This window comes from Electrona antarctica (genome assembly GCF_951216825.1).
Source record: "Electrona antarctica genome assembly, chromosome: 23".
Taxonomy (NCBI): domain Eukaryota; kingdom Metazoa; phylum Chordata; class Actinopteri; order Myctophiformes; family Myctophidae; genus Electrona; species Electrona antarctica.
The window spans coordinates 19640334-19665238 of record NC_136804.1 but is presented as its reverse complement, the minus strand read 5'-3'; the positions used below and the strand labels follow the sequence as shown (position 1 = coordinate 19665238).

The 24905-nt window shown below is 44.3% G+C and overlaps 1 protein-coding gene across 1 annotated transcript; it reads left to right on the top strand.

Annotated features, from left to right (window-relative positions):
* Positions 1-3148: 3148 nt before the first annotated feature.
* On the top strand, positions 3149-24399 carry tspan12 (tetraspanin 12). Its single transcript, XM_079493795.1, has 9 exons — positions 3149-3655; positions 3809-3938; positions 4478-4560; positions 7359-7494; positions 13042-13107; positions 16739-16846; positions 17064-17207; positions 21615-23046; positions 23103-24399. Exons 2-8 carry the CDS (start codon positions 3873-3875, stop codon positions 21948-21950), a joined length of 939 nt encoding a protein of 312 aa, XP_079349921.1. The 5' UTR covers positions 3149-3655; positions 3809-3872; the 3' UTR covers positions 21951-23046; positions 23103-24399.
* The last annotated feature ends 506 nt before the right edge of the window (positions 24400-24905 follow it).

Below are 24905 nucleotides of genomic sequence, written 5' to 3'. Positions count from 1 at the left end.
ACGTTTCATGTATGAAATGTTTGTGTAATATCAAAGCCATTCTATGGATATCCAGGTTTTGTAGCAATTGTAGAAATATTAGGCCTTATTGTCGAATGTTCAAGCATCCTTTTTTTTCCTTTTTACATCTTAGAAAATATAGCCAATTTAATTAATATCAAGGTGTCCTCTTCCTTGGTAAATGGTAAATTGTGCATTTATATAGCGCTTTTATCCAAAGTGCTTTACATAGATGTGCAATAGATTTACCCATTCACACACACATTCATAGACCCTTTTTTTGGCTGATTATTCTAGCGATTACTTTTTCAATTCATTGCATGATCAAGAAGCATGATTTTATTTTTATTTTAACATTTTTATACCAATAACATTTGAATAGATTTTGTATTGTATCGATTAACCACTTAAAGGGATATTTCACTTTCAAATAAAAATAAACACATTAGAAGGTTTTCATTTTGTTTATGCTTATTTTATTTGAAAGTGAAATATCCCTTTAAACCCTAGGCCTAGACTATACATATCACTATAAGGTCAGTCACAATTGCATCACGACATGTGAGCTTGCTGTTTTTGCTTATTGATTTTTGAGTGGTGTAAACCACTCCTACGACTGGCTTTGTTAGTTTACGTGTCTGTCTGTCTGTCTGTCTGTCTGTCTGTCTGTTCGTAAAAAATGAGCATGGTTGCTACGGTCACCCAGTTCACCCGGGTGTGATTTCATTACGTCAGACATTACGTCAGATCAGAGCTGATCAGGCTATATAAGACCTTACACCACTCAGTTCACACGGGTGTGATTTTTTAATTTTAAATTTTAAATCGGTATTTTTAAATAATCGGTTAAATTAATTTGTTTGGTTGGTTATGCATGTATTTTCATTCATATTATTGCCTATAGAGGCCAATCATTTCATCAGACAGAAGGATTAGTTTATTGTGAGTTACCTTTTAAACCTCACTATAAATTATATCAATTGAGCCCATGCATATGTATTCCTAATGCTTTTATAACAATAATCATTATGTGTTATAAAGCATATGACTTATACGGTCAACAATCATCAACAATAAACTAAAAACGAACCAAATCATGGTCATTGGGTGCTTAAAGTAGCCTAAAGTAACGAGTCACAACATTCCTGGAGGTGTAGGCAGAAACCTTTTTGTCTGTTATTCTTGTACTGATTTAATGCTATTTGTTTGATTCTTCTTACTCCATATAGAGAAGGCCATATCTCACTGCATGCTAGCACTAAATTACTGCTCACTGCAAGCATATACAGTACTTAAATCAACACTCATGATTTTAAACCAATAGTCCTGACCCACATAGCATGTCTTGTAGTGGAGGAAGTTTACTATAAATGCAACTTTGTGACAGATTGGCGGCATATGCAGAGGTCAGTCAGTGTTTTGTACGCTTATATTGTTTCTCCTCGTGCTTTTCCCTGCAGCCTTGTGCCAAATGGCACAGTAGCCAGTAGCCGATATGTGAAGTTAACAGTCGCCAGTCATAAGCAATCCAGGAAAAAAACAGGGTGATTAAGCTTCCTTCTGCTCAACACAATAATGCCCTCTCAAAATGTGCCCTCTTGACCCATGCATGCTATCTGTCGGAGGCGGGTATAAGCAGGCCACATTCCTTTCCTCTCTGAGGACGCGCAGTCGGGCTGCTTATGCACAATAAAATCCTCAGTGTTCGTTTAACTCTGACTCTGAGACTGTACAAATGGAACCGAATGGACTCTCACCCATTTTGTAGCCTAAGTTCTAGTTAGGCTTCTAGAGTTGAAGGAGCACTTCACCCATGACAACGGGTATTAGGTTCCCATACTATGGTTCCCAAGTAGGCCGGTGGCCGATGGGCACAGGTCTAGTCAAAACCAATTGCTTCAAGCATATTATGGAGTGGTTTACGGTGTCGAAAGCCCTTTGGAGGTCCAGTATGACCATCCCACAGTATTTGCCAGCATCCACCCATGGTGTTTGATGTGGTCGTTCAAATGGACTGTTTAAGTAATCAAATGGCAGGTGTGGGTTGCCATGTCAATCAATTGGCTGAGGCAGAGGCTGGGAATTCTACAGGTGAGGGAACAGGTAGGTCCACTGGCAGAGCCTGACCAGAGCCTTTTCTGGTGGTTCTGGACAACCATGTAACCGACCGACTCACGGCCAGGCACTGCACTCTGTGTCATGGTGTGGATGATTTTGAAGTCAGTGGGCACCTGCTTCGGTTCTCGAGTTACGTGGATTACAGATGTACGTACACTCACCTACACACATACACACAGACGTGATGCATTTATTGTAAGATAGCACATCAGTGAGCTGGATGCAATCCTACCTGGAGGAGATAGAAATTGATCTATTGAAGATTCTGACTTTCAAATGTTTTGATTGTATTGCTGTATTATGCTTTCTGCTTTGGCAATGTAAACGTATGTTTTCTCATGCCAATAAAGCCCTTTGAATTGAAAATGTAATTGATAGAACAGATTCAGCTCAAACAAGGGGTTAAATTAATTTCGCTCCTATGCCACTAAAATGTGGAATGCCCTGCCAACAGCCATTAAGAAATGTGAATCCCTAGCCTATAGCCTCCTTCAAAACCGCTCTCAAAGAACATTAATACCGGCGGCTGCAATTCAAAGCTGACCCCATGTAAAGAAGTAACCCCCCCCCCCTCTATTTTTCTATACTGTTCATGTATTTCCCTTTTTTCTGTGTATTTTATGATTTTTACTTTTGCATAGATGTGTTTATTTGTATGTCTTTAAATGTTTTGATGAATTGAAAATGGAGGACCCTGTAAACAAATTAGTGCTTTTTCTGAAAAAATAGTAAATACCATGCATGCGTTTTGTTTTTTTAATATCATTAAAACAATTATTTGGGGCCCCACTTGCAATGCCCTCGCGGCCTGGCCCGCAGGTTGAGAACCACTGCTCTAAATGAACACTGGGTTTCACAGTGCACATGGCTGCCAAGATTCAATTAGGCGTAGCGTCAGGACCATAGACTGTAGTCAGGACCCTGTGGACCGCCCCCCGGCTGCTTGACAAACGACCACTCGCAATCACACACAAGTTGAACAGGACACAGCTTCTTATCAGCTCGCCAGGTTGAGAAGAACGGAATACGGTATGTTTTACGCAGTAATAACGACGGCGTTGGGCAAACGCTGCCACAAAAAGATGACCGTGACTGCGATGTTATGGTTGTGAGCGGGTTCATCTCTTCTACCGTATCGTCTGTTTTTGGCGGAATTGGATTGGACGTGTCTCAAAGTTTTTATTTAACTTTTCATTTAGCTACATGAAAGCTGGATAGGCTAACTGAACAAGAGGTAGCCGATATAACTGTCGCTGTAGCCTGTAGTTGCTAAGTGGATGGAATGCCTTTTGCGCGGAGAAGAGCTGCATAAAAGTCCGTGTGAGACATTTTCGTGGTAGCTTCGCTAAGTGAGTGATGATTGATTTGGAAATGTCAGCGCCGCCGAATGCTCATCCGCGCACTCCATCATCCCACGGGCCAGGAAAGTAAGAAACCACCTGTTGCGAATGCTTTCTGGAACTTCCCACGGATTATTATACCCCAGCCTGCTAAAACAAGACATCGGATCGGAGCACCCCGAGACATGTAAACCCCGGTATGTTTTACGCACAGAGGAGACGCGCGGCCGTTTCTAGGAAGGGGTCGTTGTTTCCGGGAAGTAGTAATTGGTGATATAATCTAATTTATTCACATCTCCCCCCTCCCTCCCCCGGCCCCCCTCCCTCCACCCTTCCTTATTTGTTGACAGTGAATGTTGCCATGGTGCCTCGGGTTAACATGAGGAGTGTTGGCCAACAGTTGGTGCGCTCAGAATGGCTCGGGAGGACGCGGTGAGGTGCCTGCGCTGCCTGCTCTACGCTCTCAACTTACTCTTCTGGGTAAGAGAAGCAGGTGGTCTAGAATCTAGTAGATCCAGTCAGACATCCAGTGGCGTCTCCCAAGTATCCAAAAATCATCAGCGTCCTCTCTCTTAGTAAACATAAAAAGCGTTTTCAGGTTGTGATACCAATTGTATCCAATCAGGATTAGAGAGACCTACAAGATGAACAAGTGAAAATAAGTGATGTAAGAAATGAGCGGTCTGAGACAAAACTGTAACTCGAACACACTATAAAACTGAAGCTGATGAATCACCTGGAAATGCATCTTCTGCTTATTAAAGAGCTGGAGAGAGACAGGGAGAACCCAGCTGTAGGCCTAGTAGTATGATTATTGCCAGAATACAAAGCTTAAAAACTCTTTAAAACCAAAACATATCACTTACACACCACCTTGAAGGATTTAATTAACCCAGTCTGCAGTACGGTTGTAGGCTTCACTCTACTAGGCTATATTGTTTTTGCTGTGACTCAAATGCTGAAATCCTATCTGCCTACTGCAACATGTGTCTTTTATGATGTGTGCCCTTCTCCCCCAGCTGATGTCAGCATGTGTCCTGGGAGTTGCGGTTTGGCTTAGAGACTATCTGAATACTGTGCTGACCCTGACAGCTCACACCCGGTGAGTGATACTTTATTGACAATTATCGTATGGTACAATGACTTAAATTTTAAAACACACCAGATAGACGACAAAAAAAGCCAGTGGCTTGTCTCCATTGTGGTCCATTAAAATCTAAATGTACAGATTAATGCCTTCAAGATTTTCAAGTGGGCCCTGATACGGCAGAGGCGGGAACCCCTGAACTTGAGAGAACAAAATAAGGAAGCGGGTGGGTGGATTGGCACTTGGCAGAGGCCTGGAAGCAACCGGCTCTACAGCTTACCCAATTGTCGCCTCTACTCCCCGTCACCCCTCTAATGAAAATCTAATTGAATCATGCATCTGATCGGCTTCATACACGACCCTGCAAGAACCCGTTAGACAGGGCAGGCACTTTGCAATATCCTTCCAAATAATTTCACCTCAAAACTTTCCAGTCATGCTCCCAGACACAACCCCCAGTTCTCCCATCTGTCATTTTGAAGTGAGTGCAACGTTCGGAGAGGACATCTACATTCCTGCAGAATGCCCTCACTGTTTACTGAATGATGCACTACAGACAGAGAGAGGGAGAGAGAGAGCGAGAGAGAGAGAGAGAGTGACAGAGGGGGAGAAAGAGTGAGAGTGACAGAGCAGGAGAGAGAGAGAGAGTGAGAAAGGGAATGAGTGAGACTGAAATGGGGGAGAGTGTGAGAGAGATGGGGGAGAGTGAGACAGTGAGTGAGACTGAAATGGGGGAGAGTGTGAGAGAGATGGGGGAGAGTGAGACAGTGAGTGAGACTGAAATGGGGGAGAGTGTGAGAGAGATGGGGGAGAGTGAGACAGTGAGTGAGACTGAAATGGGGGAGAGTGTGAGAGAGATGGGGGAGAGTGAGACAGTGAGTGAGACTGAAATGTGAGAGTGGCAGAGGGAGAAGAGAGAGCTCAAAAGAAATGCAACATAGAGAATGAGACTTATAGACAGGGCTGCACACAACTTTTTTGGTCTAGTACTCAGAGGAGCACCTGGAGAAGTTACTTGGTACTCCAAAATGCGGCGACCCGTCTCGCCGGATGGATAAAAGAGGGATGCATGAATAACTTATAGAAAAACTATATTTATTGGATAGGTGGGGACTGGTGAGTCAATGGAGGGTATTGCAACTCTAGATTCATACCATTATAAAACAAAATCTAATCTAAAATCTAAATTCTAATAAAAACAACTTAATACTTCCTAAGGATAATATGAGCATCAAAGCAATATTTAGGTACTTTTTTAAAAATATATATATATACATTTAAATAGCCGATCTACTAGCTCACAACGTGTTGCGGAGGTGACACGTTGTGAGCTTGCAGATCAGCTATTTGTTTAACATACATGTCGTACGGCGAAGCATACGTCAGGCTTCCCTTTTGTTTTTACCGAGGCAACGTACAGTCAGACTCAGACAGTTAGACACACATGGCTCCTCGGTGCAAAAATAAACAGTGTACACTACCCGACTTTATGATAATAAGGGACAGTATGTCGGGACACGGTGTTGTCATGTTGATAAGCTTCATGTTGTGCAGGCTGCAGCAGCAGTGCCAGTCCGCAATGCTTTGCACTCTTCCCACTGTCGGAACTAAAACCTGTACCCGTAAAAAGTCAGTGGCCGGTGCCTATAAGCCAGACCGAATCACGACAGTGTGATTTGAGTCTGGCTTATTAGCCAGGCTACGGTGCCTAGGCTGTGAGAGACGGCATCGCACACGAGGGGATGCTTTGGATGCTTTGGATGCAAAGCATCCAAAGTATCCCCTTTTACAACTTTTACTTTTTAGTTTGCTCCACATCTGAAACGGAGAAGCCGAACCATTTGTGTCAGGATTTCTCAGTAGTAAACTCCTGTCAACCGAACCGCCCTCCTCCCAGCAGCGAGCAGCGAGCAGCATGGAAATGGAACCTCCCTCGTTTGAGTTAGGACGCGCTGTGATTGGCCACAATGGCCAGTGCACTTGTGCAAGACGTACTTTGATTGGCAGTCGGTGGGAAATGCTCTCGCTACAGATTTTACTAGTATTCTGGCCATAATAATCATTCTAGGCGGCCCCAGCAGGCGGTACGCAGAAGCGCTTCCCGGCGCTTGATTGACAGCGCATAATTCATTTTGTCGACGCATGCGCACTGGCGTACCGCCTGTGTGCAGCCCTGCTTATAGAGCAGAATTTGTGCGTGGTACCCTAGGGTGCGATTGATGATGCAACTTAAGTCCAAGGGTGCCGCAGAATCCCTTGATAATATTTGGAAGTTATCAATATCACTTCAGTTTAGCTTAGTACAACGGACCTGAGTTGCACTGTACTTGTTGCGATCGTTGTCTGATCTACAAGTCCGATCTAGTATTTCACAGCACACCGCATGAGTATAAAGTTATTTTCAAGCTGTCCTAATGGAAACATTCTCTCAAGTTTTTCTCGTGACATACTGTATCTTAGGGGGAACGATGACATATTTACGTACCATAATATGAATGCAAGGTAACAATGTAATTCAGGGTTGCTGAGAACCACATGGAGAGTTAGAGGAGCTCTGTCCAACAGGACAGGAAAGTAATAGCACGAGCTGCAGAATTGTGGACACAGTGGTGGTGACATATCATGCTGGAACCCTGACATTTTAATGAACACAAATAATGAAATAAGCACTCCAAGGGGCCCTGTTCATCTACAAGCTCTTGGAATCCCCCCCCCCCCTCCAATAGAAATCCTGTATTGTGGTGGTGTGATAACTCTTTCTTAAACACGTATTTTCTCTCTCTCTCTCTCTCTCTCTCTCTCTCTCTCTCTAGGCTGGAGGAAGCAGCAGTCCAGACGTATTCCCCTGCCGTCCATCCAGTCATCATAGCAGTGTGTTGTTTTCTAATCATAGTGGCCATGGTGGGCTACTGCGGCACACTGAAATGCAATCTGCTGCTCCTATCCTGGGTAGGTGTTGTGCTCACTCTCGCTCTTCCTACGTGAGTGAGTGAGTGTGGTTGCATATGTCTGTTTGTTTGTGCACGGGCACACACGCACGCACGCACGCACACACACACACGCACGCACACACGCACGCACGCACGCACGCACACGTATACTGTACTGTGCTGTTCATGTCTGTGTGTGTGGAAACTATTCGGAGCTCAACTGGTTGTTATTGGAAGAGCAAGTTGTAATTGTGGTAGGTAGGCACCCTTAATCAGCCCTTCTGGTGTTAGTTCACAACTTCTGTATTTTAGTGTGCCAGTGGTATTACAGTTAAAACGCTGCCAGGTGCTCTCAACTGGCACCCAAGCCTCCTCTGACAGCACCATGCACTGTTTAGCTTTATGAATGTTCCAACAAGGCCGCCAGAGAACCCAGAGGGCAAAATAAAAACGAATGGCTTCAGTTTGGGATGGGATCCGGCCCGACACGGTGCCCATCATGTGTTGTCGTCCTGCGTTCACCACTCTCACTGTGCTCATTTAACACGTGAGTGTACTTTCTGAGTTAAGTGAGCGCTGAGGATTTTACTGTGCATCTGCCAATGTCAGCGGCCTGCTGATGAGCACTTCTGCAGACGAGTGCAGCTGTAAAACTATTCACCGGTAGCACTGCCTGAATCTGCCAGGGCTTGAGAGAGAGAGAGAGAGAGAGAGAGAGAGAGAGAGAGAGAGAGCGAGAGAGAGAGAAATAGAAAGCGTGTGTGTGTGTGTGTGTGTGTGTGTGTGTGTGTGTGTGTGTGTGTGTGTGTGTGTGTGTGTGCGCGTGCATATGAGAGTGAAGCAGAAAGCGAACATTAGGGGTGTGCTGATCCTAGAGAGAGAGAGAGAGAGTTCATGGGACATAAGGAATGAATAAGTAAAAAATGGGCCAACCAGTTGTCCAGCAGGACAGGACAGAGGACAGGACAGGAGGAAAAGTGATGTATTTTCAACTGGGGGGGAAAACGGTCATCATGAGTCACATAGAAATGAATTATGGGCACAATAGTGACAAACAAAATATACATAACCATGCCATGTTTCCAAGTGCCCCTTATAAGCTCTTGGAATCTTCTTGACACCCCCACACACTATTGATAGAAGTCCTGTATTGTGACCTTATCTCCCAAATGTCTCTGGGTTGTCTGGGGTCGTCGTGGTAGGACGGGTTCACTTCCTGTCCTCTCGTCTCTCCTCTCTGCACCCCCCCTCCCTCCCCTCTGTTGCAACTCCATTCACCTCAGTTGGAGCCTCTCTGTAGGGCCAGTCTGCCAGAGGCATTCTTGTGTTTCGCTGACGCACCGAGGGGACAATACTATCTCCAGCACTGGGACAATGGGGTAACTTTATCTGTCCCCACCTGCTGAGGGCGGCTGAGAGAGAGAGTGCTGCTAGGGTTACGGACGACGGGCCTTATTCACCAGCCGGCGGGTGTTTTGGGGGACGTCCCCGAGGTTCCCAAGGACAGACACGCTGGCTGCTGTACCAGCATCGCCAACGGCAACACTTGTGTCCATCTGCAGTGCTCGCTCATATGCACACACAAAAGAAAGGAGTGGATGCTTCAAGCTGCTTTTAAAATTCCGATCGATATATTGGTTTGGCCAATATACTGGCTATTATTTGAACTGATATTTTGATTTGATATCAGTATCGGCAAATATGCAGCCGATGTGTCCCGGTCCCTAACTTGCATTTTTGTCTTTTTAAAGAATAGAGGCTATGCGCATGCTTAAAGTGAATGGCACATCGAGTGGCAAATCGAGTGGCAAAGCAACAGGCAAATTAAGTGAGTTTACATTTTTTTATGTTGTTTAATGCAATCAGACTTTTCTGTTTGGAATGCATGGGCTGTCAAGGCCAGAAAGTATTTTTTTGCCACTCAGTAGGCGTTCCTGCATAACTTCCGGGTTTGATGATGATGTCACGCGCATACCCTCTATAGCAGACCTGCAAGCATAGGCGGCGGGTGTGTAAGGCTAGGGAAGGCTTAGCCTTCCCAAAAATTATGCTGGGTATTTTTCAAAATCTATATAATGATGTGCGCAATCAGCGCGCAATATTATATTACAGCCCCCTGTTGTCCCTGACGATCAAGGACGCTAAGCGCGAGCCAAGGTGACTTCACTATCATAGGCGGTTGCTGGGTATTCTTTTAATATATATAATATATGTGCGCAGCATTATATAGAAGGCTATTGTGTGTGTGTGTGTGTGTGTGTGTGTGTGTGTGTGTGTGTGTGTGTTGTCGCTGCCCCCTGGTGATCGCTGATCGGGTCATATGATTGGCTACTTGGTAGCCTTTCTGTAAACCTCTTCCTTCCAGTCGCTTTGTCCAAAACAGCAAAACGCAAAATGGATATAGCCTACGCCCTACGGTCTTTTTCAAGGCAAAGATAAAGTAATTCAGAACTAAGAAGAAGCTGTGAGTCGGCTCGGCTGTCAGCACTCAGCAGCACCACCAGTGACAGCACGGTTCACAGTTCACACCACTGCAGCAACACTGACACGTTCAGCGGAGTGGCTGCTGTCTGTGTGCCTTCTGTGAAGAGCCATGAGCCAGGAGGGGCAGCAACACCGCCGGGTAATCTCCACACTGACTCCAGACTTGAGAAAAAGACCCATATCGGCCAAAATATCCCAAAACAATGCCCGGGGAACTTTAATTAAAAGCTAGATGCAGTGTCTATAATTGGGTCAAGGGTGTTGCTTTCGTGAGCAATGGTGTACGAGATTGGTAATACATTGGTCAAAGTAATTCATTTTTAGACCATCTGGGGGAAATAAATAAATAAATACATTTGCGAGAGTCCACCCCCCCCCCCCCCCCCCCCCCCTCACAACAACTCCTGATGCGATGTGTTGTGCGCTTCACACTGGACAATGGCATTTTGATAGATTTCTTGGCTATGGTGGGGTATGAATGAAGCCATGAGCTACGCGCTTTGTAACTGTTAGACCACCATTCCAAAGGTTCAGACCTCAGACATGGCTTCTTAGTTACAGTCACACACCCCAGGAACGTGAGAAATGTCAAAATGGTTCATCATATTTTCTCTTGCATTAGCAGCATGCAATAGTAGAGGCTATACCATTTGGTTGTGCTGTTGTTGCAGGATTTTAAGGGCCCTGCTCCGTTTGGTACAAATTTGCATCAGTTTGATGTGGATTCTGATCAGTTGGACTTTAATGTGCACTTACCTATCGGCCATCATAACCGTGGCATCTTGTCTTGTTGTACTGTCTGCATTGTCTGCACTGTTTTGTTTCCAATCGTGTATGTTGGTACCTCCCCACCGTCATTTTGCGCTTGTGCAAGGTGGACTGACGATGAAGTCGAATAGTATTGAAAATTGAATTCAATCGAGGCACAATGGGAAGCTGGGTGGGTTTTAGGGGCTGGGCAGGTTTTAGATTGCAGCCTGCTGGCTGTTTCCACTTGTGGAGGAAAAGGTCGCTTAAAAATAGGCCTCACTAGCCACTTAAAGACAGCAATCACCTCTGCCTAAACTTAAACTCCCCCCCCCCCCCTCTCTCTCCCCCTCTCTCCCCCTCCCTTGGTCCACCTGTCCTCCCTCCATTCCCCTTACCCTCTGTGTAAGTGCTATTAGAGGAGGGAAGGAGGTGAAGGTGTGTTGTAGCCCTTCTCCAAGAGAGGAAGTCCAGTGCTGAAAGTCAAGGCATATTTCAAATGCTTTTCAAATGCCAAAATGGCCCTGCCCTCATCTCGTGTGTGTGTGTGTGTGTGTGTGTGTGTGTGTGTGTGTGTGTGTGTGTGTGTGTGTGTGTGTGTGTGTGCATGCGTGTGCGTGTGTGTGTCAGAGGGGAGGTCAAGAGGTTAAAAGTGTACCGTCTTAACATATTAAAATATTCAAATGATCGGACAAATGAGTCGTTTCTAAAACTAATCATTTGTTGCAGCCCTTCATAATTTGTTGCAGTGTGTGTGTGTGTGTGTGTGTGTGTGTGTGTGTGTGTGTGTGAGAGAGAGAGAGGGAGAGTGTGTGAGATAGAGAGAGACAGATGTAATTTTTCTACATTTGACCCATCAGTGTGCCGCTCAGATGTGTGCGTGTCGTCTGACTAGGTATAGGGGGGTAGGTGTGTAAATGGAATGACTGCACTAACAAAGGCAGAGCCATCTGTCTGCCACCAGTATTTACTCTCCCCAAACAAACAGCTTGTCAGCCGAGGCCCCCACTGACAGGCCTGTCAGAGACTTGCTCTCACACGCATTCATCTTTGTAATAACTGGTTTTGTGTGCGTGTGTGTGTGCGTGTGCGTGTCTGTGCGTGCGTCTGACACAGTGATTGTAAAGGCCAAGGGTTTGATGTACTTCATTTCGTGTGGCATCGCACACCAAAAATAGTAAATCTGCAAGCTTGTAGATTGGCTATTTTTGGTCGCACACAGGCACACAACTAGATATAAATCTGGCGTAGGGTAGGATACTTTATTGGCAATTTTTAAATCACAACAGTGTCACCATTCAAAAAATGCATCGTGACACAAACATGGAGTTTCCATCGTGGTCCACATGTGAAAAATAAATCAACATGCAACATACTGTACAAGCAACAACCATAAATCAACGAAAGGAATGTAATCCTCCAGTTTGGAACAATATAAATTAGGACAAGGGGTAAGAGTATAGTATCCAAAGCAACCAGAGGGCCTATGCAGGGTAAGACATAATTTATGACAAGTTTGTGTTAAGATGAAGTCATGATTTAAGATGTATTTTTTTAACTTAGCTACTTTGCTGCTAAATTGTCTAGAATGTGAGAGTCATGGTGTTGGCTGGATAGAGGGGTCTTGGGGAGGTGGCCTTCATCACACATGACAGCGCCACAATCATTCATAGAGACACCTTCAGACTAACAGTGGAGCATTAGTTTAGACAGACTTTACACAGAACATGTGTATGACTGGCTAGCCTAAACACACTACGCATCTTAGTACTCTGTCTCTTGTCTCTGTCCTTGCATGTCATGCCTCCTCTCCTCTCCTGTACTCTGCTCTCCTCGCTCCATCTCCATCTCTGTGTGTCTTGCTCGTTCTCTTTCTGTCACTCAATTTTCATTTCAATGCTTTGCACTCTAATGCAATCATCATACACTGAATGCACAACAACCCACTTCCTTTATAGACCTTCTTCATTTTTCTCTTTTGATTTGCCCACCCACTTTTGTGTCAAAGCAGATGCTTTAGTGTAAAAATAACTGAAATAAAACAAAAGTTTGGAATAATGAAACTAACTACTATCTCTCTCTCTCTCTCTCTCTCTCTCTCTCTCTCTCTCTCTCTCTCTCCTCTCTCTCTCTCTCTCTCTCTCTCTCTCTCTCTCTCTCTCTCTCTCTCTCTCTCTCTCTCTCTCTCTCTCTCTCTCTCTCTCTCTCTCTCTCTCTCTCTCTCTCTCTCTCTCTCTCTCTCTCTCTCTCTCTCTCTCTCTCTCTCTCTCTCTCTCTCTCTCTCTCTCTCTCTCTCTCTCTCTCTCTCTCTCTCTCTCTCTCTCTCTCTCTCCAGTACTTCGGCAGTCTGCTGGTGATCTTCTGCGTGGAGCTGGCCAGTGGGGTGTGGACTTATGACAAGGTGACAGAAACTCTGTGTGACTCTCCTTTCTCTGTCTGAACGGCACAGCTACTGTATCGGTTATGTCTGCACTGGTCACACTGCAGCCAATCAAATTGAATAGTTTTAGAACAGTGCCCACAATGCCCAAAATGATGTATTCACACTCCCAGAGGTGTTGCTTTTTAATTAGTTTAAAGAATGTTTCATTTGGAGAAAATGTGGTTATTTCAGATAAGAAATACCCTGAAAGCCTCTTGCGTTTGTGTGACTGCAATTGGAAGTTTGAGTGCTGTGCTGTGCTGTGCTGTGATCGCTCCATTCTAAGAATAACCAGGAATGTCAGTCATGTCTCACCCTTTCCACTATTCCGTGCTCCTCCGTGCTTTTTCTGTTGACTGTAGACAAGGTGTATGCAGTCTGTGCACTTCACACAAACAACATTACACAACATCCTGCGCCAACTGGACTGCTGGTCACGCAAATAAACAAGACCTGAAATGAAATGTGTACGTGCAAATGTATATGCCAGCATACAAAAACTGCTTAACGTTTTAGATGCTGGAGGCCTTCGTCGGGCTAAGAATAGCTTCAAAAGCATTCTGGAGATGGTCCGAATTGATAGTCTAATGCGGTTTCTATTCATTCCCCTCCACTCTCCTGCTTCCCAGTGGGGGTGTGAAGACAATGACCGCAGCGCTCTTTGCTACAATGGCTGCCCTCCAGGCAGGGCCTTATCTTCACCTGAAAGAACACAGCAGCTCTGTTCCACAGCAGGTGTGTGTGTGTGGGTGTATGTATGTATGTATGTATGTATGTATGTATGTATGTATGTGTGTATGTGTGTGTGTGTGTGTGTGTGTGTGTGTGTGTGTGTGTGTGTGTGTGCGTGCGTGTGCGTGCGCGTGCATGTGCATGTGCGGATGGTTGTGTTTGTGTGTGCGCTATCTGTGTGCGAGTCTATGGCGCTGAGTCAGTGCACAAACCAAACACAACCATCCGCACACGCACGCCGCTGACCTGACCTTTTGCAAATGTATATGCGTGTATGCCTGTGTGTATGCATTGACCCAGGGGCGGGTGACAGCACCGCCTCACCATTACCTTATCAGAGAAGCACTCACCTGCCTGCCCGCAGGGAGTTGTGGGTATTGTAGTCCGTCCCACCGAATGGCTTCTTATCAGCAGCTCATTATGGACAGGGGCTTGGCACACCTGGGTCTGAGGGGAGCCCCAGCTAATGGGCTGCATGTCTGCTTATCGCAACAGGGTAGGGGAGGAGGACGAAGGATGAAAGGTTGGCTGCCCAGAAGGCCAGGGTTGAGTACAAAGGCTAGTGTGTGTGTGTGTGTGTGTGTGTGTGTGTGTGTGTGTGTGTGTGTGTGAGAGGGGCTGTGTGCGTGTGTAAGGGAGCGTGAGGAGGACTGGGCCGTGCATGCTAAGTGACTGGAGCACTCGGGAGTCGAGCCAGAGGACTGTTGTTTAGATAACATGGCATGTGGAACGGAGAGCCGCGTGGTCTTATAAGGCCTCATTCCACAAGAAGCACACGTCCTCAACCCAAATGCAAACGGATGATTCACATTTTACGATGATTCACCAGGATCAGAAACACGATAATTGCCCGATATATGTATGTGCACATGTGTGATGAATGTGACTCGGTGTACTGTACAGTGAATCTCTTTTCACAGAAGTGTGCAACACATTCATAAGCAAAGTGGAGAGTCCACACCTTATAGTAACATCAGTGTTCATTGATGCATCTGTATGTATGTATGTATGTATGTATGTATGTATGTACTGTATGTATGTATGTGAGTTATCCAATCCATCTGTATCTGTATGATGATGATATGATATCATTATAATTCGTGATTTCCAAAGTGCCAAAGATGTTGATCTGTTTGTTCTGAACCCATATTGGCTGTCCACTTGGCTACATTTGTACGCTCAGTTAAATTAACACCTAGGACTTTACAGTGTACTATTTTTAAAGATGAGAGGGCGACAAAGAAGTGAAAAGCTGTGGTGGGATCTGATCCTAGACCAGCTGAAGTAGAAGTGCTTCCAGCACCACTACACTGACCTTGGACAGTTAGTAAACTTATCTTTAGAACCAGGAAGTCTCCTTGGTTTGGACAGCTCTATCTCAAGGAAGATCTGTCCAAGATATACTGTAGCATCGTCGAGGAAGCACAAGAAAAACTAGATAAAGTGCCCCTCTGGGCACAGGTCTCCACCAGGGCAGGTCAGGTTGTGGCCTCCTGGTGGCGCTATAATAAGCCAATGTGAAAAGGGTGCCGTTTCTTCTTATGCCTTGGATGGCAATTGGATGATTTGAGGGATTTTGTTATAAAAATGTGTTTAGCAAAAATCCACCTGTTGGTGGCGCTATAACAGGCCATTGTGAAAAGGGTGGGATATATTCAGGGCTGCAGATAATTATTTTGGGCTAGTTCTCAAAGGAGCACCTGGACATGCAAGTTGGTGTGCACAGCGCGGGGGGGGGGGGTCGACGGACGGACGGGTCTCTACACTGCCACAATGTTATGCTGCCCACACAGCCAGATGCAAAAGATACAAAGATGCTAAACTACAGTCACAAACAGTGTGGTCGTTAAGCAGCAGGAGGTTTGTTAGCAGCACTGAAACGTCCTACACAGATACAATTAATTACTCACCTACTGCTGCAGGTTCCATGTTTAAATAAAGTAATTCCAGTGTTGTTCAAGTGACAGATGTATGGTTTTCACATTGTAAATATGGTCGCGTGGTTTAGCGACTAGCACTATGACAGGAGCACGTAAACTTTGGGAAAGTGTCATAGTAGCTTGTTTACAACTGAAACAGACTTCCTGTGCTCTGACTTCCTCTTCAAAATAAGAGTCACGTGTAAAGATTAGTCAACACTAGTTTTATTTCTAAGTCTACTTACAGGACATAACATCATATTTGAGTTCCTTTTGAATACCTGTCAGATTCTCTACATATAACTGTTGCAGCTCTTGGTGCGCAAATGCGCCTTGCATGCCTTTGATCTACCGCAGAAAACATTTTGACGACGCATGCGCACTGGCACACCAGTTGTGTGCAGGCCTGGATATATTCCTCAGCCTAGTAGGAAAGTCTGTGAAAGATTTCACATAAATTGCACGCTGCGTTCATGATTTGAGGCTTTTTGTTCAAAACGGGCCAATCCTGCAAACTTCGAAAGCCAATGTTAGCCAATTAGGATGGAATATGAAATATCGGACTTGGAGTTAGTGTGTAACAATTTGCGGGATTTTTGGACAGAATCTGGAGGAGTAATATCAAAAAATTTGCTTTTCAAAAGACGGCCTCCTGGTTCTGAAACTGGGGCAGAGGTTCATCGTTGGCATCCAGGGAGTGTGTGTACAAAATTTGGCATCGACCGGGTTAATAATAAAATATCAACTGTAACTACACTGCAGCAATGTCATATCATATTGCACTTGGGGACAGTCAAATAAAATCTGATAAAAATCATCAACTGTGTGTGTGTGTGTGTGTGTGTGTGTGTGTGTGTGTGTGTGTGTGTGTGTGTGTGTGTGTGTGTGTGTGTGTGTGTGTGTGTGTGTGTGTGTGTGTGTGTGTACGTGCGTGCGTGCGTGTGTGTGTGTGTTTTCAGCCCGTAGTCCAGAGGTCTGATATGATCAGTCTGAAGTCCAGAATGCCAAACTATGGACTGCAGCGCTATCAATGGCTCACACACACTTGGAACACTTTCCAGACAGAGGTAAACACACGCACACGAACACACGCACGCACACACACACACACACACACACACGCACGCACGCACGCACGCACGCACGCACGCACGCACGCACGCACGCACGCACGCACGCAAGCACACATGCAGCCATGCACGCACGCGCACACACACACACACACACACACACACACACACTATTGATTGCGTTGTCCTACTATTGATTGGCTGTCACTGTCAGTTTAAGTGTTGTGGAGTGATCTACTTCACGGATTGGCTGGAGATGACAGAGATGGAGTGGCCACCTGACTCCTGCTGCTCCAATCAGTATCCAGGATGCGCTCGCCATGCCCATTACCGCGACCTCAGCGACCTTCATCAAGAGGTGAGATCCCTCTCCCTACTAAAAAAGTGCAGATGCACTCAAACATGCATACATACATAAACACACAGATACACATTATTGGAATTAAATGGAACCTGTGGGGATTGTCAGACATCAGGACGTGAGGCAGTGAGCGTCATACATTAGTCTACATGGCAGTGAGTGTCTCATACATTAGTCTACATGGCAGTGAGTGTCCCATACATTAGTCTACATGGCAGTGAGTGTCTCATACATTAGTCTACATGGCAGTGAGTGTCTCATACATTAGTCTACATGGCAGTGAGTGTCCCATACATTAGTCTACATGGCAGTGAGTGTCCCATACATTAGTCTACATGGCAGTGAGTGTCCCATACATTAGTCTACATGGCAGTGAGTGTCTCATACATTAGTCTACATGGCAGTGAGTGTCTCATACATTAGTCTACATGGCAGTGAGTGTCCCATACATTAGTCTACATGGCAGTGAGTCTCCCATACATTAGTCTACATGGCAGTGAGTGTCCCATACATTAGTCTACATGGCAGTGAGTGTCCCATACATTAGTCTACATGGCAGTGAGTCTCCCATACATTAGTCTACATGGCAGTGAGTGTCCCATACATTAGTCTACATGGCAGTGAGTGTCCCTTGACAACATTATTAATAAAAAGCTTGGAGCGCATTATCTTAAATAACCTCCTTAATAATGTGCAACATGAAATGGACCCCTTGCAATTTGCATATAGAAAGGGGAGGGGCACTGATGATGCTCTTCTTCTTATGCTTAATAAGATCTACTACCATCTAGATAAACCTCAAAAGAAACGATATGCTCGGGTACTCTTTGTAGACTTCTCCTCTGCATTTAACACAATGAGACCTCATATTCTGATGAGGAAACTTTTTGACATGGGTGTTAACACCAATATCATCAGGTGGGTGGAGTCATTCCTGACTGAGCGGGTACAATATGTCAAGGTGAATAAAGCAATATCTCTCCCCATTACGACCAACACGGGGGCTCCGCAAGGGAGCGTGATTTCACCGGTATTGTTCACGCTGTACACAAGCGACTGTAGGAGTGAGTCAGACAACACCTGTATTGTTAAATTCGCAGACGACACAGCTATTGTTGGTCTGATTGAGGATGATGAGATAAGCTATCGAAGAACAGTGGACGAGTTTGCCGGTTGGTGCAGGAGTAACTTCCTCCAGCTGAATATCAAAAAAACTAAGGAGGTCATATTTGACCTTAGGACTGGTGCTCATGCACACCAGGAAATAGTCATTGGTGGGGATGGGGTAGTGATTGTGGAGGAATACAAGTACTTGGGTACAACGATTGATTCCAAGCTGACATGGAATTCTAACACTCATTCCATCTATAAGAAAGGTCAGCAGAGACTGCATTTTATGCGCAGACTGAGACAGTATAATGTGGAAAAGAATGTTATGGCACTTTTTCATCGATCCTTTGTGGAGAGTGCATTGACATTTTGTTTTGTCTCATGGTATGGCTCATTATCATTGGTTAATAAGAACAAACTCCATAAAATCATCAACGTGTCCAGCAAAATAGCTGGGGTACGATTTGAGAGTATGACCTCAATGTATGAGACCCGGGTACTCAGGAAGGGGAAAGCTATTACCAGGGACAATACACACCCGTTACACAGCCAATACCATCTCTTACCATCAGGGCGGCGGTACATGGTACCTTCCCTGCAGGCTAGGGCCTCAAGATCGTTTGTTCCCATAAGTATAGGACTTATGAACAAGCAGGCCCCATCTCAGTTCCGTGCATAAAGTGTGATGTGATGCCTCTTGGAACTATGACTGGTGGCCTTCTGTTGGCATTGTTTCTTTATTGTCTATGTACTGTTTGTTTGCATATGTTTTATGTATATCCTGATGACTGCTGTGCACAAAACAAATTTCCGAAAGGACGAATAAAGTATCTATCTAGTCCCATACATTAGTCTACATGGCAGTGAGTGTCTCATACATTAGTCTACATGGCAGTGAGTGTCTCATACATTAGTCTACATGGCAGTGAGTGTCTCATACATTAGTCTACATGGCAGTGAGTGTCTCATACATTAGTCTACATGGCAGTGAGTGTCTCATACATTAGTCTACATGGCAGTGAGTGTCCCATACATTAGTCTACATGGCCAGCCCTCCAATCTGAGCTCACTCTATATGCAGGTCTGGAGAAACTCATTTGAAACAGTGGATAGGTTGGGGCAGGTGAGCAAACAGTCTTTGTTTTTTCTTTGTTGGCGTAACATTACTTGCTGCAGTCGACATTTTTCTAAATTCTTAAATGTTATACATTTTTCATGAACAACCAACAATGAACAAAAACACACAAAAAACAATATGACAAACAAATGGACATTACAGTATATGTTGCCAGACATTATCTTGTGAATTAAGAAATAAAGTAGGAAATAAATGCTATATTTGTAGGAGATTACACACAGACTTTATATATTATTTATGGAAAAGAAAAAATATATACATTCGTATGTTATCACTGCATTAAATACACATTATCAACCGTTATCACAACGTTGGAATATGACCATATTGGCCATACTGACGTTGTTTGCAGCGATGGCGCCCGGCTGTGTTCACTTGGAGCTCGGTGCAGACATGTCGGGGGCATGGAAAGTAGGGGGGACTAATATTTACTATTATGTATATCCCTCTGCACTCTCCAGAGTCTCTCCACATTGGTTGAAGTACACAAAGAGTGGTGCTTACTCGCTAGCTCGTCCCGAAGAAATTGAATTTGTTTGGAGTTTTCCCACGCGTTGCATTTCACAGTGTGAAATGCCTTCCGAGGCCATTTGCGGACTAAATATGATGGGGCGCATTGAAGCAAGGGAAAGAAATCCATTCAAAGCAATTAGAGGCAATCTCAGCCTTGATAGCATTGTGTGTCCTGTGGGCCTGAGGTTGCCAGATTGGACACATACATAGTGTGCCCATTACATCTAATTAAGCCTGCGTGGGGAGCAGGTCTACGCTCTACCGCTCTGACACTGACTGTACTACTGCCTGTTTTGGTGCTACACACGCACACACGCACGCACGCACTCACACTCACACTCACACACACACACACACACACACACACACACACACTCACACGCACACACACACACTTGGAGCAAATCCATCCCAGTTTATTTCTCATTTTGTTCTAGAGAAGCTGGAAGGGTTGCAACAACAGCTGCATGCAAAGAAGCATAACATTTCATTCATTTATTCTTTTTTTTCCACATACAGATATACAAATGTATACACAAATGTGTGCATGTGCTTGCATTTGTATTTGTGCATATGCATAACGCACGCACGCATACACACACACGTTCTGATGACTGCGATTATGTTGTTTGTACAAGAGACACTGGTTTGCTTTGCGCATAGTTTCATAAACAAATGAAACAAGCTCAAGTGGCTTGCATTGTGTCTGCAAAACAATACGTGGTGTCAACTAGGATGGCAGAATATTTACTTTGATTTACTGGGTGAACCACCAGTACCGTGGATTGACTCACTAGTATAGTATATCATTTGATATCGTATAGTATGTCGTTTTGCATGATTTTCGACATGTCAGGATTCCAATGCAAAAATAGCAAAAAAAATATTCAGGATTCCATGCTGCTATTCAAAAATAGCAGATCTACAAGGTCAAAACGGCTTATATAAAAAAAAATATATATTTGTTTTTCTTCTTAATTTCAACAATTATAGATCTGCTACCAAATCAAATCAAAAGTACAGACAGCAATTTACACATTTAAAAGCAAATTAAAGTTATAATAATAATAATGGGTTAAAAAACAAAATGACATATCACGGGCAATCAAACACTTGATAAAACAGGGTTTTTAATGGAGGGGGAAGTTCTAATGGAGTAAGCCTCAATTTGGTCGGTTGAACATCCAGTAGCTCCAGGTCCATTGATCTGAGGTGCCTAGTGGTGGGGGGGGGGGTACTTTACCAGGTCTGTAATGTAGGGTTAGTCCGATCAGAGCTTTGTATACAAATAAAAGGGTCTTAAAATGTATTCTGAATCACACCGACAAACAGGTGGAGGGAGGCCAGGACGGGGTGATGTGTTCTCTCTTCTTGGTGCCGGTTAGGTTACCGGCAGCGAATCATAGAAGTAAAGCAACAGACCCAGTTTCATGTTCACATTAAAACTTCTTCACTTCCTCAAAAAGAGCAACCGTTGATTTATCCTTTTACGTTTAGCGTCTGGCTCACCCCCTTCACCAAGAATTTACCGTATTTATTTGTGTGTGTGTGTGTGTGTGTGTGTGTGTGTGTGTGTGTGTGTGTGTGTGTGTGTGTGTGTGTGTGCGTGTGCGTACGCGCGTGCGTGTGTGTGTGTGTTGTAGGGCTGCGGGCCAAAGATCTACAGTTTCATCCGGGGAACGAAGCAGCTCCAGGTGTTACGTTTCCTGGGGGTGTCCTTAGGCGTGGCTCAGATCCTCGCCATGACGCTGACCCTCACCCTGCTCTGGGCGCTCTACTACGGCCGCAAGCCCCCTGATCCTGCAGCTCCACCTCCACCAGCGCCGGACGACTTTACCCCCATCACGGTCACACATGGACCCTCGGGGGATGCGCCGAAGTCGGGCTACAGCCGTGCACCGGAAGTCTGGGGGAACTCTCCAAACAGCACCTGCACACCTAATGGACACAGCCAGTTTGAAATGGAGAGGCTATCCTAGCCCAGGACCACCCAGGGCCGACCAGTCCGAAATAGAAAGAATAAGCTGCTTTATACAAAGAACAGTGACAGGACTATAAAGATAATATATCTTCAAGCTGAACCGACCATGAGGGGACTATGTGATAACCAACCAGTGCCTTTGGATACTCGGATACCTTCTTTGTCTTTGGTACTTTGTGGCACTTTTTTTGTTGGACATTTTTGGATTTAGCAGCAGAGAGACACACTAAGCTTGTGTGCTCCTCAATCGAACCAAACGACAGAGAAAAGAGGATTTGATTAGAAGATACAACATTTGATTTTTTTTGTTTCCCCTGCAAAACCACTCTCTCTTCTTTGGGATTGTCACCACTTAGCACAGAAACATAAGTCTTAATTTAAACTCCTTTTTATTTTATTTTTAATTTGTTTTAGTAAAGATTTTGCTTCGGTACCCACACCAGGGACAGAACATGGAGTTACTGAGTCGCTCTTTTGACACGTTTCCATGCACACAATAACATCTCCCACAAGGCCACACATCATCAGATGCACAAAAACAATCCAGCCCTGAAGCTATCACCATATGAGATGAAAGTCCAATTTTTGTATTTATTTTCTATATGTTTTGAAATTCTTTTTTTTAAATGTTGGCACAGTGTTCACCAACACCACAATTGCATCCATGTCAAGTTACCCTTGTTTTTTTCTGGATGTGTTTGTTGGGTTAGGGTTCATCCGATTATGACCAATCAGTGGTATTTTCATTATAAGTTCATCAGGTTATATCCTTGTTCAGATCAAGATGGGGTTATTAGTACCGTGTAAAGTCTTGTTGGGGTGTTTATATTGTCTAATAGAAACGGTGCATGGAGATTCATATTTAATAATTTGTGTATAAAAAATCAGACCAGTCTGAAGTGAGTGGTGCAACAGCGCCCCCTGTTGGTACTCTAAACATAGGGACGGACATAAGGACATTGCTGTTCCTTGGAGTGGTTGCACCGCTCAAAAACACATAGTTTGCCAGTAAACCTGGTTCCTGCCAGCCCTGTGTGATCGATTCCACACTGCGCTTTAGAATGACGGAGATCACTGACTGCTTCACAAAACGTGTTCGTCCAGAAACGCTCGCACGTTCCCTTGCGGCTGATGAAGCAGCACCGTCCAGACTGGATGTGCAGTGTAAGCAAGCTGGTGTCGCATCATGAATATGTTGCCTAATTGGATTTTATCTGCTTGATACATTTCTCATTATAGTAAGGTCGGTTTTCTACTAGCTGTGTGCGTGAATTAATGTAATTCTTGACTTGCACTGGAACAAATCTAATCACTAAGTACAGCAGTTGAACTCAGTTAAAGGTAGGGTAAGTGATCTTGGGTTACAATGACTGTTAAATAGCTCTATATTCTAATAGTACTCATTGCTATAGAGTGTTTGTTCAGTAACAGGAGTCCATTTCAGCTCTTTATTAAACAGAAAATACATTTTCAGGCTGGGATAGCGATTTTATCCAATCGGAATGCAAACTCAGTCAGGATACAGATTAAACAAGTACAATTTGAAGTGATGACACAAACAAATGAGCAGACAAAATTGGATAATAATAGTCCCCACCACTTGGGGTGTTTTTTTGTCACAGTATATGTATGCACATACGTGACATTTGTCACTATAGGAGCAGCGAGCAGCCATTCACTCGGGGAGCCAGCGTTCGGGGAGCAATTAGGGGTTAAAACAAGTCTTGCTCAGGGATACACAATGACACATGGACTGACCTGGACTGGAACCTGCAACAGGCAGGCTCACTAACCCCTCATCTATGGCATAAATGGGTACTCGCTGCCAATTGGCTGAAATTTTATCACCTACTTGTGACAAGTATTAAACTATTTGACTGACTTTATTGTGGGTGAGACGGGGGAGATCCCTGTTACTGAACAAACACACTATATCAATGATTACTTACTTACCAGAATATAGTACTTTTTTACCCAAAAATGTCACTTACCCTACTCTACTGGAGACCATTCGCAGGTTCTCATTAAAACACTCATTGACTTTCACTTTAGATATTCACATATTTCCAAACATTAAAACTGAGGTGAAAATGCTTTCAGTAATGGGTCAGCGGATCTGACCAACTGTGCTTGTAAATTAAGAGAATGTTCCAGCAGCCACATATACAGTATGTGGCTGCTGGCATTTGATGCATTGCAACATTTGCCATCAGGACACAGAAGAGTTGTTTGTGTGATTTGACGAAGTTGGTTCTCACAATGTGCCAGATAAGGCATCTGTGGGTCGTTGGACATTCTGGACCGCACATTGCATCATGGTGACTGACAAGGCCTTTCGGGCGGCTGTCACCATTTCAAATTGGACACTACTTTCTATCTCAGTATTTTTGTGATAATATGATGCATCACATTTATCCAAGTGAAATGGATGTAGGGAGTAAAATAAAGTAGAACATGTCCTCAGAATTGAAACACGAAAAGTGGAGGTACAAATCTTTTGGAGATTGCACAATAAATAGTGACAGAAACACCTTGGTTGAATTTATATTGACTTATTATTGACCTGCCCTAAAGTAATACATTCTTCAGTTTCAATTCTTCTGATGGATGTGTTTTCTGAACCATTCAGGTAGCCTGTTAATCCTCTTTCTGCTGAAAGAAGCATAGCCAGTGAAAAATGCAATTTTGTGTTAGCTACTTTGTTTGGAACATACACCATCTAAGAATCTTGTATTCACGCGCACACACACACACACACACACACACACAAGTTATGGGAACCGACCTAGGAATGGATACACTGATATGACTATCAGCCCAAATATAGCTGTGACTCAGGCTGTACAGAGAGATGTCTTCCTCCATCTGGTGTTGGTTTCACAGTGAGTCTCAGCTCAGTTTGCAGGCTATATGGCAAATCATCTTTATTCAATAACATAAGCCCAGGGAACAA

Coding starts and splice junctions, on each gene's coding strand:
- tspan12 (XM_079493795.1), top strand. CDS start 3,873: ATGGCTCGGGAGGACGCGGTGAGGTGCCTGCGCTGCCTGCTCTACGCT. Junction 4,561..7,358: donor ACCCTGACAGCTCACACCCG/GTGAGTGATACT, acceptor CTCTCTCTCTAG/GCTGGAGGAAGCAGCAGTCC. Junction 17,208..21,614: donor TCAGCGACCTTCATCAAGAG/GTGAGATCCCTC, acceptor TGTGTGTTGTAG/GGCTGCGGGCCAAAGATCTA.